The sequence below is a fragment of the Chiloscyllium plagiosum genome, unplaced genomic scaffold, assembly GCF_037043375.1.
Source record: "Chiloscyllium plagiosum isolate Xiang-an unplaced genomic scaffold, Cpla_swu_hap1 HiC_scaffold_26, whole genome shotgun sequence".
Classification (NCBI taxonomy): Eukaryota; Metazoa; Chordata; class Chondrichthyes; order Orectolobiformes; family Hemiscylliidae; genus Chiloscyllium; species Chiloscyllium plagiosum.
The window spans coordinates 7,981,795-7,996,684 of record NW_028270164.1 but is presented as its reverse complement, the minus strand read 5'-3'; the positions used below and the strand labels follow the sequence as shown (position 1 = coordinate 7,996,684).

Here is a 14,890-nt window from a genome sequence, read left to right as displayed (position 1 = left end):
AGCGCTGCTCCTTCATCAGGTGGTTGTTGTGAAGGAGCAGCGCTCTGAAAGCTAGTGCTTCCAAATAAACCTGTTGGACTATAACCTGGTGTTGTGTGATTTTTAACTTTGTACACCCCAGTCCAACACCGGCATCTCCAAATTAGAGCATAATGTTACCTTTGGGCAGGCATATGTTGGGCTGTATTTCTTGATGCTTTGAGATATCCTCATTATCTTCTTTGAGTGGTGTGGTGACTCAGTGGTTAACACTGCAATGTCATAATGCCAGGGTCCTGGGTTCGATTCCACATTCAGGTGACTGCGTCACTTTGCACATTTCCCTTTTCTGTGGAGGTTTCCTCCCACAGTCCAGAGGTGTGCAGGTTAGGTAGATTAGACATAATGAACTGCCCATAGTGTCCAGGGCTGTGCAGATTAGGTGGGTTAGCAATGGGAAGTGTAGGGGGTGGGTCTGGGTGGGATGTTCTTCAGGGGGTCAGTGGGCCAAATGTCCTGCTTCCACACTGTAGGGATTCTTTGAAGGGCAGCAGATACATTGGGATACCATCCCCAGAGGGAGAATTTTCAGTGATCCTGTGGGGCTCATTTCTTAAACAAATAGAAAGGAGAAAAAAAGAATCGTGATTTTAAGAGTTTTTCATTCTTTCTTAATTGATTGATTGATGGAAATCTTTTGACTTGGCTTGACGATTTCCTTCTCTCTTTGCTAACAGGTTCTCCATTTCTGCGTTGGTTTTGGGGCATTTCTCAGCCCCATGATAGCTGATCCTTTCCTTTCCGAAACAAATTGCATACAGAACAACCGCACTGTGAACGGGACATTCTCTGACTTGACCCACATTCGGAAGTCCCTGGTCCCCCACCATGTCGTCAATGAGACCCAGTTCGTGCTGCCGACTGACGGACTTGTCATCTCGCAAGTGTCCTACGCCTTCTGGATCATGGCCCTGATCAATGTAAGATATGACCAAATCAAGGAAGATATGAACTGAAGTGAGCGGACAGTGGTGACAGGCAGGAAAAGACTAGCTCGCTGGTCCATGAAGCCTGACCCAGACACCTTAATGGAATCTCCCATCCCTCAGCCCTCTGGGCACTCCATTCCTCTGCCACAGCCGACCCCCACTTTACCTCCAGCCCATCCTGCAGATTTGGCAGTTCAGGGGAGTTGATGGCCTAGTGGTATTATCACTGGACTGTTAATCCAGGGATCCAGGTAATGTTCTGGAGATCAGGCTTGAATCCTGCTGCGGCAGATGGTGGAATTTGAATTTAACAAAAATCTGGAATTAGGGATCTAATGATGACCATGAATCCATTGTTGATTGTTGGGCAAAACCCATCTGGTTCACTTTTGTCTTTCAGGGAAGGAAACTGCCATCCTTACCTTGTGGGCGGCACGGTGGCACAGTGGTTAGCACTGCTGCCTCACAGCGCCAGAGACCCGGGTTCAATTCCCGCCTCAGGCGACTGACTGTGTGGAGTTTGCACATTCTCCCCGTGTCTGCGTGGGTTTCCTCCGGGTGCTCCGGTTTCCTCCCACAGTCCAAAGATGTGCAGGTCAGGTGAATTGGCCATACTAAATTGCCCATAGTGTTAGGTAAGGGGTAGATGTAGGGGTATGGGTGGGTCGCGCTTCGGCGGGGCGGTGTGGACTTGTTGGGCTGAAGGGCCTGTTTCCACACTGTAAGTAATCTAATCTAATCTAATCTACCTGGTCTGGCCTACACGTGTCTCCAGACCCACAGCAATGTGGTTGACTCTTAACTTCTCTCTGGGCAATTAGGGATGGATAATAAATGCTGGTCTAATCAATGATGCCCTCATCCCATGAATGAATTTTAAAAAAAAGAACAAAATCCCAAAGAGAAAATGCTCCTCTGAAAATTCATTTCTGATCCCCTCAGATAGTTGGAACCAGTCAAGAAGATCTTATCTGTGGAAGTACTTCCATATTTTTTGTTTATTTATTCATGGGATGAAGGCATCACTGGCTTATTTATTGTCCTTTCCTAATTGTCCAGATGGCAGTTCAGAGTCTGTGGGTCTGGAGTCACACATAGGCCAGACCAGATAAGCACGGCAGTTCCTTTCCCTGATGGACATTCGCGACCCAAATGTTTTTCTGCAACAATCAATTCATGGTCATCAGTGGAATCTTAATTCCAGATTTTTTTTTAAATCCAACTGAAATTCCACCATCTGCCATTGTAGGATTTAACTCAGGTTCCCCAGCCCATTTCTGGGCTTTTAGGATTAATAATCCACTGATAATACCCTGAGGTCATCACCTCCCCACAACGTATAGGACATACCCTAATCTGGAACTACCTAAACCACCACCACCTCTAAACCCAAACACTTCTTGAAGGCGAGAAAGATGGCAGCCAATTTGTACACAAGGTACCGCAAATGGCAAATACACAAATCACCCAGATAGTCTGTGACAAATGCAAAATTGCTGGAGAACCTCAGCAGGTCTGGCAGCATCTGTGGAGGTACAGAGTTAGCATTCCAGGTCCAGTATGACTCTTTCCCAGTTGCTTCTTTAACCAAGCAATCTGTACGTGATCCAGGCAAGTGTAGAATCAAACAATCAGGCACCCTTCTTTTATGAAGAATGCAAATACATTCAAAGCAGTTCAGAGAAGGTTCACTCGATCGGTATCTAGGATAGAGGTGTCACATTACCTGGAAAGGTTGGATCAGCTGGGCCTATGTCCCTGGAAGTTTAGAGGAATGAGAGGTGATCTTCTTGAAATATGTAAGACCCTGAGGACATTTGACAGAATCGATACTAAGGGGGTGTTTTGTTTGTGGGACTAAAATATAAGGAGCACAGCTTAAGCAATGAAGGGCTCTCCCATTTAAGAGAGGGATGAAAATAACATTTTCTCTCAGGAAGTTGTGAGGTTCTGGAACTCTTCCTCAGACATCGATGGAGGCGGGGTCATTGTTTCGGTTTTAGCGGAGGTTATTAGATTCTTGACTCCGAAGGGAGTCAGTGGTTATTGCCAATAGAGTAGGATGTGGAATCGAGGCCGCAGCCTGATCTTACTTAATGATGGAGCAGATTAGAGGGGCTGAATGGCTTAAATTAATGTTTTATGTTAGTTGTATGAAAGAAGGCCATTCTGCCCATATTGTGTGCTGGTTCTTTGGTCAGTTCCACCTAATTGTCTTTGAGAGTTAGCACTGCAGTGACTAAACTTTGAACATATGTCATTGACTACAAAGTGCTTCAGAATCTCTGAGGATGTGAAAGGTGCTGAATAAATGTAGGTCTCTTCTTGCTTTATTCAATTTTCTTCTGCCTTTTCTTCAGGCAACATGTTCTAAGCCATTAAATTCTACCATGTTAGAAAAGAAGATTTGCCCCTCTGGTTCTTTGGCCACTTGGCAATGACCATCTCCAACAAGAGACAATCTAATCACTGCCCCTTCACATTCAGTGGTGTTACCATCACTGAGTTCCCCCACTATCAACATCTTTGAGGTTACCACTCACCGGCAACTCAGCAGGACTCATCACATAAACCAAGTGGCTACAAGAGTAGGTCAGAAGCTAGTAGTATTGCAGTGAGTAACTCACCTCCTGACTCCCCAAAGCCTGTCCATCATCTGCAGTGCACAAGTCAGGAATGTGTTGGAATACTCCCACTTGCTTAGATGGGGGCAGTTCCAACAGGAAGCTTGACACCATCCAGGACAAAGCAGTTCACTTGATTGGTACCACATCCACTACCAGCACCACCAACTCTCAGTAGCAGCAGCGTGTACCACCGACAAGATACACTGTAGAAACTCAACAAAGATCCTTAGCCAGCATCTTCCAAACCCACAACTACTTCTGTCTAGAAGGACGAGGGAAGCAGATACATGGGAACACCACCACCTGCAAGTTCCCCTCCAAGTCAATCACCATCCTGACTTGGAAATATATCGCCATTCCTACAGTGTCACTGGGTCAAAATCCTGCAATTCTCTCCCAACAGCATTGTGGATGTAACAGCAGCACATGTTTCAAGAAGGCAACTCACCACCACATTCTCAAGAGCATCGAGGGATTGGCAATAATAAATGCTGGCTCAGCCACTAACTTCCATGTTCCACGAATGAATTTTAAAAACCTTAAGTCAGTGTCATCTGCTTATTACTTTCCCCGCCATTCAAAATCCTTCATTCTGGGTCCAGATCTAATGTTGCAATTAATTATTTATCAGTAAGAGGGTTCTGAGTATTTAACATTTTGTTGACTTTGACAAGTAATTTACTTTAATCCTGTCATAGTTGTGTGCTGGCAGAAATCATTACTTGGAGCTAGGAATTATTCCAAACATATTGTTCACCAAAGGCTTTGTGTCATCCATTGATTTTTTTGCCAGGCTGCACTGTGAGCTGATAATTGAATGCAGTTTGCTGTTTTTAAGCTGATGTAAGTTAGGAAGAGAGATTAAAGAAATTGGAACTGATCTCTTTGGAGAGAAGAAGGTTGATAGAAGGTGACGCTGGAAAAGCACAACAGGTCATCTGAGGGACAGGAAAATGAATATTTCTTCCAGCATCTGTAATCCTTACTGTCGCCAGTAAGTTGACAGAAGATTTGATGAGACTGACTAATGTTGACAGAAGATCTGATGAGATTTCCAAAATCATAAGCAGGCTAGACAGAGTGGATTGGGGGAAAATGTTTCCCCTCCTAAAAGGGACAAGAATGAGAGGGCATAGATTTAAAGTGATATGTAAAAAGAGCAAAGAAAAAGGAGATAAATCTTTCACACTCAATAAGTAATTGGGTATGAAATGTGATGGCTGTAGGTTCAATTGAGGCATTCCACAGTGCGATGGACAATTATTTGGACAGCAACAATGTACAAGGATTTGGAGAAAAAGCAAGAGATCTTGACTGAACAGCTGGTGCAGACAAGATGGGTCGAATAGTCTCATTCAGTGTTGTTCCACTTCTGTGTTTATTTCAATCTTAAGTGCTCTCCATCTACTGTCTAAGAACTGGTTGTAAAATTTCAATGTCACTCCTGACACTGATCTTTTGTCATCCTTGCTTCTTCACTTTAATCTGCATGAGGTAAATGGCACAGATGGAAGTCAATCAATGGAAGCATGGAAACAGACCCTTCGATCCATGCCAACCAGATATCTTAAATTAATCTAGTCCCATTTGTTAGCATTTGGCCATATCCCTATAAAGCTTCCTATTCATAAACCCATCCAGAAACCTTTTAAATGTCATAATCGCACCAGCCTCCACCACTTTCTCTGGCATCTCATTCCATACACACACCTCCCTCTGTGTGAAGAGGTTGCCCCTTAGGTCTCTTTTATATCTTTCCCCTCTCACCCTAAACCTATGCCCTCTAGTTCTGGACTCCCCCACCCCTGGGAAAAGACTTTGTGTATTTATCCCATCCATGCCCCTCATGATTTTATAAACTTCTATAAGGTCACCCCTAACCTCTGCTGCTCCAGGGGAAAATAGCCCCAGCTTATTCAGCCTCTCCCCATGCTTTTTCTCTGTACAATAATCCAGCCAGTGGCTATTGCTGTATCCCTGTAGCCCTGAGAGTTTATTTCTCTCGTGTGTGCATCCAGCTTCCTTTTGGAGTCACTCATTATCCCTGCCTCCACCCCAGTCACAGTCAGCAAGTTCCAGGTTGTCAATATTTGCTGTCTTCGTTCTCACAATTTCCACTGAATCTCTTGCCCAAAACCTTAAGTCTAGTCTTTGTGCCATCAGCTCAGCTTTTCTTAGCCTACCGTCTCCAAACCTGTCATCATCTTGTACACCTCGATCATCCCAAGAAAAGCAACCTCCACTTTTCCAAGTAACTTTGCAGCTAAAATTTCCCCTTCCCCATCCTTGGAATCACTCTGGCAAATCACTTGTACCTTCTCCGGGACCCTCATGTCAGTGTAGTGGGCTCCCATTAAAGACTTTTTTGCGAAAGATTCTGGAGGTCTGAACAACATGCAGAAAATGGCCCACAGATTGGCCATCTATAGCAGGAGAAGCAATTAACTTCCAGGTCAATCATCTTTCTTTTAATAAAGGGGGAGAAGGAAGGTTTGTGGGGCTGAGAAAAGCAAACTTGATCCTCACAGCCACAGGCAGTGTTGCCAAAACATTCGCTTCCTTCACAAAGCTGTTGGGGTTTTAAAGACCAGAGACACACAATCTGTCACCGTGGGTAAAAAGTGAAGTTCGAACTTCATTCAAATATGGAAATTTCCAACTCACTACTTGGGAGAAATCTAGCTGCCTGCTCACAGCCCATCTCCATTTAACCCAGAGATGGGAAGGTTGGAGGTAGGGCATTCGATGTTTCATATTTCTGCATCCCAGCCAAGTGTCAGGTCCCTCAGAGAGGAGCGATGGAGGCACATACGTGATAGCCGTTATACAGGGCACCATTTCCAGTTCAGATCACAAGGGCCCCTGATGTTATTACCAATCTCACCTTCAGCCTTTCCCTTTGAGTAACACAGTGTGATGAAGCACTCTGTGAGTTTACTCCTGGACATAAGATGCTCAGGCTAATTATCTGACTGACTGTCTATAGCCAAGATGTACTAATTCTTTTGGCTATTCTACTTGTGTTACAGTACTTTTCATACTTTCCAATAACAGTCACAGGATGGTGATTAGAAGATCCAACAAAAGTTCAAATAAAACCCTTTTGTATAGCACAGAAGGAGACCAATTGGCCAATCATGTCTGTGTTGACTTTTTAAAAGCGCCAGCCATTTAATGATTCTTTACAGAGACTCTGGAATGAAGAGCTTATGCCCAAAATGTTGACTCCACTGCTCCTCGGATGCTGCCTGACCTGCTGTCAGTCCTGAAGAAGAATCACTGGACTCAAAGCATTAACTCTGCTATCTCTCCACAGATGCTGTCGGACCTGCTGTATTTCTCCAGCAATTTCTGTCTTTGCAAAAGATTCTTTATCTCAGATCTGCTAAGTATATTCTGGAGACCTATGTTCAAATCCCACCATGTCAGAGGGTGACATTTGAATCCGATATAGAATGTGGAATTAAAGGTCTAATACTGACCATGAAAGTGTTCGATCGTTGGAAAGCTCACCAGGATTCACTCATATCCTTTAGGGAAGGAAATGTGTTATCTTTACCTGGTGTGACCTATATGTGACTCCAGACACACAGCAATACGGTTGAACCTAACTGTCCTCTGGGCAATTAGGGATGGGCAATAAATGCTGGCCTAGTCAGCAATGCCCATGTACCGTGAATGAAATGTAAAAAAAAACATTCTAGCCATCAATCTTGCACAGAAGAAAGTTTGAACCTGTTATTTCTCAGTGCCATTGCTAATAGAGTGTGCATTCTAATTTTAATGGCTGAGTACAGACAATGCTTGGGAGGTGCTCATAATAGCTCTTCTTATTTTAACCAATACTTTTTTGTTTCTCTGCAGCTGCCAGTGCCTATTGCTGTACTTTTCCTGATGTGTAAGCAGGGAGTTGGGGGTTGCTGTGGAAAGAAAAGTGTACCACTCTTACCAGCTGAGGAACTTCCCCCTGATCTGCAGATGGACAGATTAGCACCAGGACAGGAGAAGACATTGCATGCTAAAGGTTAGTCAAGAGTGTGCACAAAGAGGTGGAATATCAGCGCAGAGTAAAATGTATGTGTGCAGGTGTATCTGTCTTCACACATGATGTGGAGGTGCCAGTGTTGGACTGCGGTGGACAAAGTTGAAAATCACACAATGCCAGGTTATAATCCAACAGCTTTATACAAACTTTCGAAGCAGTTACCTGACGAAGGAGCAGCGTTCCAAAAGGGTTTTTTTTCCAATAAACCTATTGGACTGTAACCTGGTATCGTGTGATTTTCAACTTTGTCTTCACACATATATTCATGCGGGTATGTTAACTTGATTTAGTGCAGTATACTTTTGTCTGAGAGCATGGTGACTCAGTGGTTAGCACTGCAGCCTCACAGCACCAGGGACCCAGGTTCGATTCCACCCTCCAGTGACTGTGTCTGTGTGGTATTTGCACATTCTCCCTGTGTTTGTGTGGGTTTCCTCCAGGTGATCTGGTTTCCTTCCACTGTCCAAAGATGTGCAGGTTAGGTGGATTGGCCATGCTAAATTGCCCATAGTGTCCAGGGATGTGCAGGCTAGATGAGTTAGCCATGGGAAATGCAGGGTTATGCAGAATAAGCATAGCTGGGTGGGATGCTCTCTGGAGGGTCACTGTAGACTTGATGGCTGAATGGCCAGCTTCCCCATGGTAGGGATTCTATGAAGTCAGAAGGACATGGGTTTGAAATTGACTTCAGGGATTTGAGCACATAATTCAGGCTGACCGGGTCTGTGTAGCACTCAGAGTTGCTGCATTGTCAGATTGCTGCAGCCTTTGGATCAGGTGGCAAATTCAGCACCCTGCCTCTTGTCCGACGTCTCCAAGCACTTTCTTAAAAAAGATAGTATAGCTTCTATTCAGTCTCTTAGCCAATCTCCCAAAAACCATAGACTATCTGATCATTATCTGCTTTACTATTGTGGAGATTTCCATTTGCAAATTGGCTGCTGGATTTCTGATGTGATAACAGGAACTAAATTTCAAAAGCACTTCATTGACCAAAAAATGCCTTGGGACATTGTGATGTTGTGAAAGGTACTATGTAGTTGTAGGCACTATTGGGTCTGAGAGACAGAGAAAGGTGAGTGAAAAACACCAGAGCAGAAGACTTTGACTATGTATGTTTGTGAAATGCAGAGATAGAGAACTGGCAACATATACATAAAATCATGGAATAGTTATGACACAGAAAGAGCCCACTCACTGTTTGAATCCATGCCCACTCTCTGCACAAGCAACCCAGCTAGTCATACAACCTCACTCTTATCCAGGAGACCCACATACACTTTTTCTTCAGATGCTTATCAAATTCTCTTTTGAAACCAATAGTTGAATTGTTTTTTAAAAATGTATTTCTGGGATGTGGCCAGCAATTATTGACCATCCCTAATTCCCCAGAGGGTAGGCAGGAGTCAATCACATTGCTGTGGGTCTAGAGTCAAGTATAAACCAGGCTGGATAAGGATGGCAGATTCACTTACTGAAAGAGAATTAGTGAACCAGATGGGTCTTTAAACAATGATAGTTACATGGCTGCCATTAGGCAACTTTTATTTCAGAACCGTATTGAATTAAAGTTTCACCGTGGTATGAATTTGACACGTGTCCTCAAAACATTAGCCTGGGGTTCTGGGTTACAAGCTCAGTCTGTCACATCTACATGCCTAATACTGTAAAATAACACATTCGTGAAATGTATTCAAAGATTTTGAATCCCCCTCAAGTGGTCAATCTATATAAAAACAAATAAACTTCTATTCAGTAACCATATCAAAGACAGCTAATCTTATGATATTGCCACTACCCTGTCCATCTCTATCATTACTGCATTCTCAGACAGCACATTATACATCATAACCACTGAGAGCATTAAAACAAAAGTTTTCTTCATGTCACTGATTGTTCATCTGCCAATTATTTTAAATTCATATGGTCTGGTTCTTAATCCTTCCACTAATGGTAACAGTTTCTCTCTATTTGGCCTATTTTAGACCCTCATTAGTTCTGAATATTTCTGTCAAATCTTACCCCAGCCTCCTGTAAGGAAAGCAGCTCTGGTTTCTACAATCCATCATGCCACTGAATTCCACAGTCCCTTGGAAACAATCTCTTAAAGTTTGTTTTCCTAAACCTTCCCTGAATGACTTCAGAATAAGAGGGGAGAGATGGTATACACAGGTACAGGCTCGTGATTATTTGCTGTGCCTCTGACAGAATCTACCTTCCCGAAAGTTCATACACCTCCCTCACGTTGTTTTCAGTTTGTGAGTACAGGGTTGGCGGATTGCCATCACTTCTCTGGAACGCTGCTGAAGTAGGCAGTTAAAGATGAGAACTTAAATTTTCTTTCCAGAGTGGTCAATCTGTACCAACAAGAGATATGAACCGGTTATCACAGAACATGCTAATTACACTTGTTAAACAAATAGACTGAACTTCACACTCTTCTTTGGCAGTTATCTTGTTCAATGCTATACTTAGTGAACTATTATCAGTCCAAATGATAATAATCCCTTGCAGTTTGTTGGATATGTTTTGGCCTATATTCCATGATATTAGATTTAAAAGTAATAGATTTTAACTGTTACCTAGATTCTAAAATGCTTTACAATATCTTCCTGCTCTCTCACCCTGTCTTCTTGCTTCTCAAAGCATTGAAGATTGCTGCGGTGTGGCTACATGGAATTGTCCTCCTGGCTTTGTATGATGCGTCTTTGTAAAATCTGCTTCTGTGAAACAAAATTGTGGGTCCAAACCCCCCCTCCAGAGTCTCGTGCATAAAATGCAGTTGCTGGGCGAGTGCTAGAGAGTCTTTCTGATTAAATGTTTCGCCAGAGATCAATCTGCCCTCTCCGCTAGGCATCAAAACTCTTGTGGAACTTTAGCAAAGAAGTTCAGAGGAGTTTTCCCTCATTCACATTCCGTCATTTTTATTCATTAATCAATGGGCTATAATGAGCTGTTTGTATGATCTTGCTGTTTGCTGAGTTCACATTTAATTGACAGTGTTAAAGTGGTATTAAAGGATCAAACTGTCTGACATGGTCACTGAATCAAAGTTTGTTTTTATAGTAGATTGACTGCTGGAGGGGATTCTCAATATTTGAATGTGTTTCATTAATGAGGGCTATTTTACTGTATTAAATATGTATATGTGAGATTTATATTAACCTGTCTGGAATTTTAAAAAAAAGACCTTTGCATAGCTCATGCCCCAGAGCGTACTGGGTGAGTGGCTGTGATATGATCATGGAGTAAAGGCCACGTATGAGGTGACGTGGAGCTGTCTTGGACAGTACAAGGTTACATGAATGAGACATGAACATGGAAGATGTAACTGGGCGGTGAGGTGGAATGATGGTAGTGCAGAGCCAAATAGTCTTTCTAAAACTCGAGTGAAATCTCCAGTTGCATAGTGGGATTTCAACCCAGGAGCCCGGAATGTTAGCTTGAGGTCACTGGAGTTCATAACCAGCAGCATTTCCATAAGGCTGCCATCTTCCTGGCTCAGTGTGCTATACATTTTCCAAAAAGTACTGAACCTTAGCACATGCAACACTCATTCCAAGAAGGGGGGACAGTATGGCATCTCCCCCATTACTGTTAACATGGCTGTTTATAGAATTAGACTGTGCATTTTTGTAACACCTATTGCAACCTCAGCACATTCCAAAGCAGTGTCCAGCTATTGAAGTATGTTTTTAAGTTTAGTCATTGTTATATTTTCGAAAATGTGCACAGCAAGCTCCTGGTGATGGAACAATTCTTGCAGTGCGGTTGGTGAGAACCATTGAGGTTAGAACTGAATGGTGAACACACACTGTGGTGCATCAGGAAAGGTGAGGGAGGTTGATAATCTTCAAACCTGTTTGCAAAACATTGCAGTTGTGTTGTGTAAATAGCTGGATGCAGTCTGCTATGTTTAAATAGCAGCAGTGTTGCATACAGGAGAAAGTGAGGACTGCAGATGCCGGAGATCAGAGTCGAGAGTGTGGTGCTGGAAAAGCACAGTAGGTCAGGTATCCTCTGATGCTGCCTGACCTGCTGTGCTTTTCCAGCACCACGCCCTTGGCAGTGTTATGTACAGTCAAGGACACAGGATTTACATCCGCCATTCACAGTCAAGATTTCACCCAGTTAACAACTGATCTTGTTCATGCAATGAGCAGACTAGTGAGCTTTTATTAAAACAGGGATGAGTGTAAATGTGTGGTATTCTTGCCGCCCATATAGGGCATTGTGAGACCACACCTACTGTGTGCACTTATTTCAGGAGGGGCGGACTCGGCAGGTTCACTGGTTGTATCAATTCTGAATAAAAGATTACCATCTAAGATTGTTGTAAAAATCTATCTAGGTCAGTAAAGGTGAAGGTGCCCTAGTCTTATCAGACCATAGGGCTGCTTTCTCCTTACAGAGCGATGGTTAGTGATGATTTAAGCTGAGGATCAGCACACCTCAGTAAAAGGAGAGCCTTTCATGATAACCTCAGCCAGTGCAGGAATTGAACTCATACTGTTAATGCCGAGAGTGTTGTGCTGGAAAAACACAGCAGGTCAGGCAGCATTCGAGGAGCAGGAGAATCAACGTTTTTGGCATAAGCCCTTCGTCATGAATGGACGCTTATGCCCGAAACATCAATTCTCCTGCTCCTCGGATGCTGCCTGACCTGCTGTGCTTTTCCAGCACCACACTCTCAACTCTGATCTCCAGCATCTGTAGTCCTCACTTTCTCCACATGGTTAGTATCATAAACAAGCCTTCCAGCTAACTGAGCTAACTTGCTACATGCAAATTGGCTACTTTTGAAGTTACGTAATTACCAAGAAATCTGCACTGACGTAATTACCACTAAAAGTGCATTAATCCCAATTTCTTGCAGTTGTCCCATATCCTTGAATGTTATGATATTTGAAGTACTTATCCAAATATTTTTTAAAGGTTGTCAGTTTTCCAGCCTCCACTACCTTCCCAGGCAGTGTGTTCCAGATTCCCACCACCCACTGAGTGAAAAGGTTTTTTCTCAGATTTCCTCTGAATCTCCTGCCCCTTACCCTAAAGCTATGCCCTCTCATGATTGACCCCTCAACTAAGGTGAACAGCAATTCTCTATCCACCCTGTCCATACCCTCACATTCTTTTACACCTCAATCCTACCCCCCCCCCCTTATTCTTCTCTGTTTTAAAGAAAACAATCCAAGCCTGTCTAGTCTTACCTTAATGCTCAACTTCTGATGAAGAGCTTATGCCCAAAACGTCTCCGATGTTATCTGCCGTGCTGTGCTTTTCCAGCGCCACACTTTTCAACTCAATTTCTCCATTTAGGCAACATTCTGGTGAACTTCCTCTGTACCCCCTCTAGCGCTATCACATCCTTCCTGTAGTGAGGCATCCGGAACTGCTCAAACTAGTCCAGCTGGGGTGCTTGTCTTGTGGTTTTGCAAGGTGCCATATAAATGCAAGTCTTGCTAACCTGTACTCACCAAACCCTTTGCCAGTGGAACTAAATTTATCTTATTTACCATATGAAAACACTCGCTGATTTTGAACAGCTCTGTTAAATCTCCTCCTAACCTTCTCTGCTTTAAGAAGGACAACCCTAACTTCAATAACTTGGCCTCTTCCCACTTCTCGTCCTAGAGTACTTTTGTTGGAACTCTCGGTAATGTATTTCCTTAGCAGTGTGGTGAGCTAGGATTACCCAACATTGTGAATTAGCCACGGGATCTCACAGGATTGGAATATGAATCTGTTGGGCATGCCAACATCACAGAACAATAATCCATCCTCCTTCTCCCGGTTCCCCTACTTCAGACACTGTACCATAAAGCGACTGGCAGAGAGAGACTTGAATACGCAGACTCAATAGGCTGAATGACCTCTTTCTGCACTGTCGGGATTCTTTGAGTGACCAGGCATTCTAGGGGAGGCTGTGATATGGTGCCACTGACACTGGAACAGTAATCCTGAAGCCTAGGCAGATGGTGATATTTGAATTCAGTAACAATGTTTTTTTTTTCAAAAAGCTGGTCTAACAGTGATCATGTAACCACTGTCAATTGTCAGAAAAACCCACCTGATTCCCCAATATTCTTTAAGGAAGAAAATCTGCCAACCTTAATTGGTCTGGCCTACATGTGACTCCAATATTGTGGTTGACTCTTAACTACTCTCTCTGCAATTCAGGATGGCCAGTCAATGTTCTTTATCTAATGAATGAATAATGTTAAAAAATTCTGATTTGTGGTCAAATGTCCAATGATCAGATCCGTAGGAGTTTGGGGCGGCATGGTGACTCTGTGGTTAGCACTAATACCTCACTGTGCCAGGGACCTGGATTCAATTCCACTGTTAAACAACTGTCTGTGTGGAGTTTGCACATTCTCCCTGTGTCTGTGTGGGTTTCCTTCCGGGTGCTCTGGTTTCCTCCCACAATCCAAAGATGTCCAGGCTAGGTGGGTTAGTCATTAGAAATGCAGGGTTACAAGCATAGGAGGGTCTGAGTGTGATGCTCCCCAGAGGATGGTATGGACTCTATGGGCTGAATAGTCTGCTTCCACACTGTAGGGATTTAGTAAGGAATATCTCTTGCCTGCACTGCTAAGCCCCACTAACCAGAGAGGTTGAAAATCTGGAAAACCAGTACCTCATCATACAAGATCAATAAACAAATTAAGTTTTAGGGATAACCATTTACTCACACTCCACATGTTGCTCCCTTATTCCCTCCAGCTGCTCTTTTCTCTCCTGATTTAAATTTGGGGCTGACTGAGGTTTTCCTGTTTCCTAGCATCATATTCTTCTGTTTATCACCTGTGTACTAATTGCACAACAAGAATTGGCAAAGTCATAATGTGGGTTCTTTATTTCGAGATTAGACTGTATGCCAACAGTTCTAACTGGGTGGCTGTGTAGACATGTCTGACCAATAGGACTGCTGCTTCATTCCATTAACAATAGGTAGTGACGGACAATGTTTTGGATACAGCCCCTTAAAGGTACATGTACATCACATCCCAACACCCAAGCGCCTGACAATCCCCAGAAACCCTATTCCCAGCTCTAGGAACAGGTGCTTGGTAGTCTTGAGTCACGAGGGAGTTCATGTTGGTGATGATCAAGTGATATTATTGTAGGACTATTAATCCAGACTCAGTTAATGTTCTGGAGATACTGGTTCAAATCCCACCATGGCAGATAGTGGAATTTGAATTCGATAACAATTCTGGAATTAAGAGTCGAATGATGACCACAAA

General features: G+C 43.4%; 1 protein-coding gene across 1 annotated transcript in view; it reads left to right on the top strand.

Annotated features, from left to right (window-relative positions):
• The window catches only part of slc60a1a (solute carrier family 60 member 1a), a 65,616-nt gene that overhangs the window by 30,629 nt on the left and 20,097 nt on the right, over positions 1 to 14,890 (top strand). Inside the window, exons 3-4 of the mRNA XM_043716380.2 lie at positions 717 to 959; positions 7,460 to 7,619. Coding sequence (XP_043572315.1) covers positions 717 to 959; positions 7,460 to 7,619 — 403 coding nt within the window. The remainder of the gene's footprint in view (positions 1 to 716; positions 960 to 7,459; positions 7,620 to 14,890) is intronic.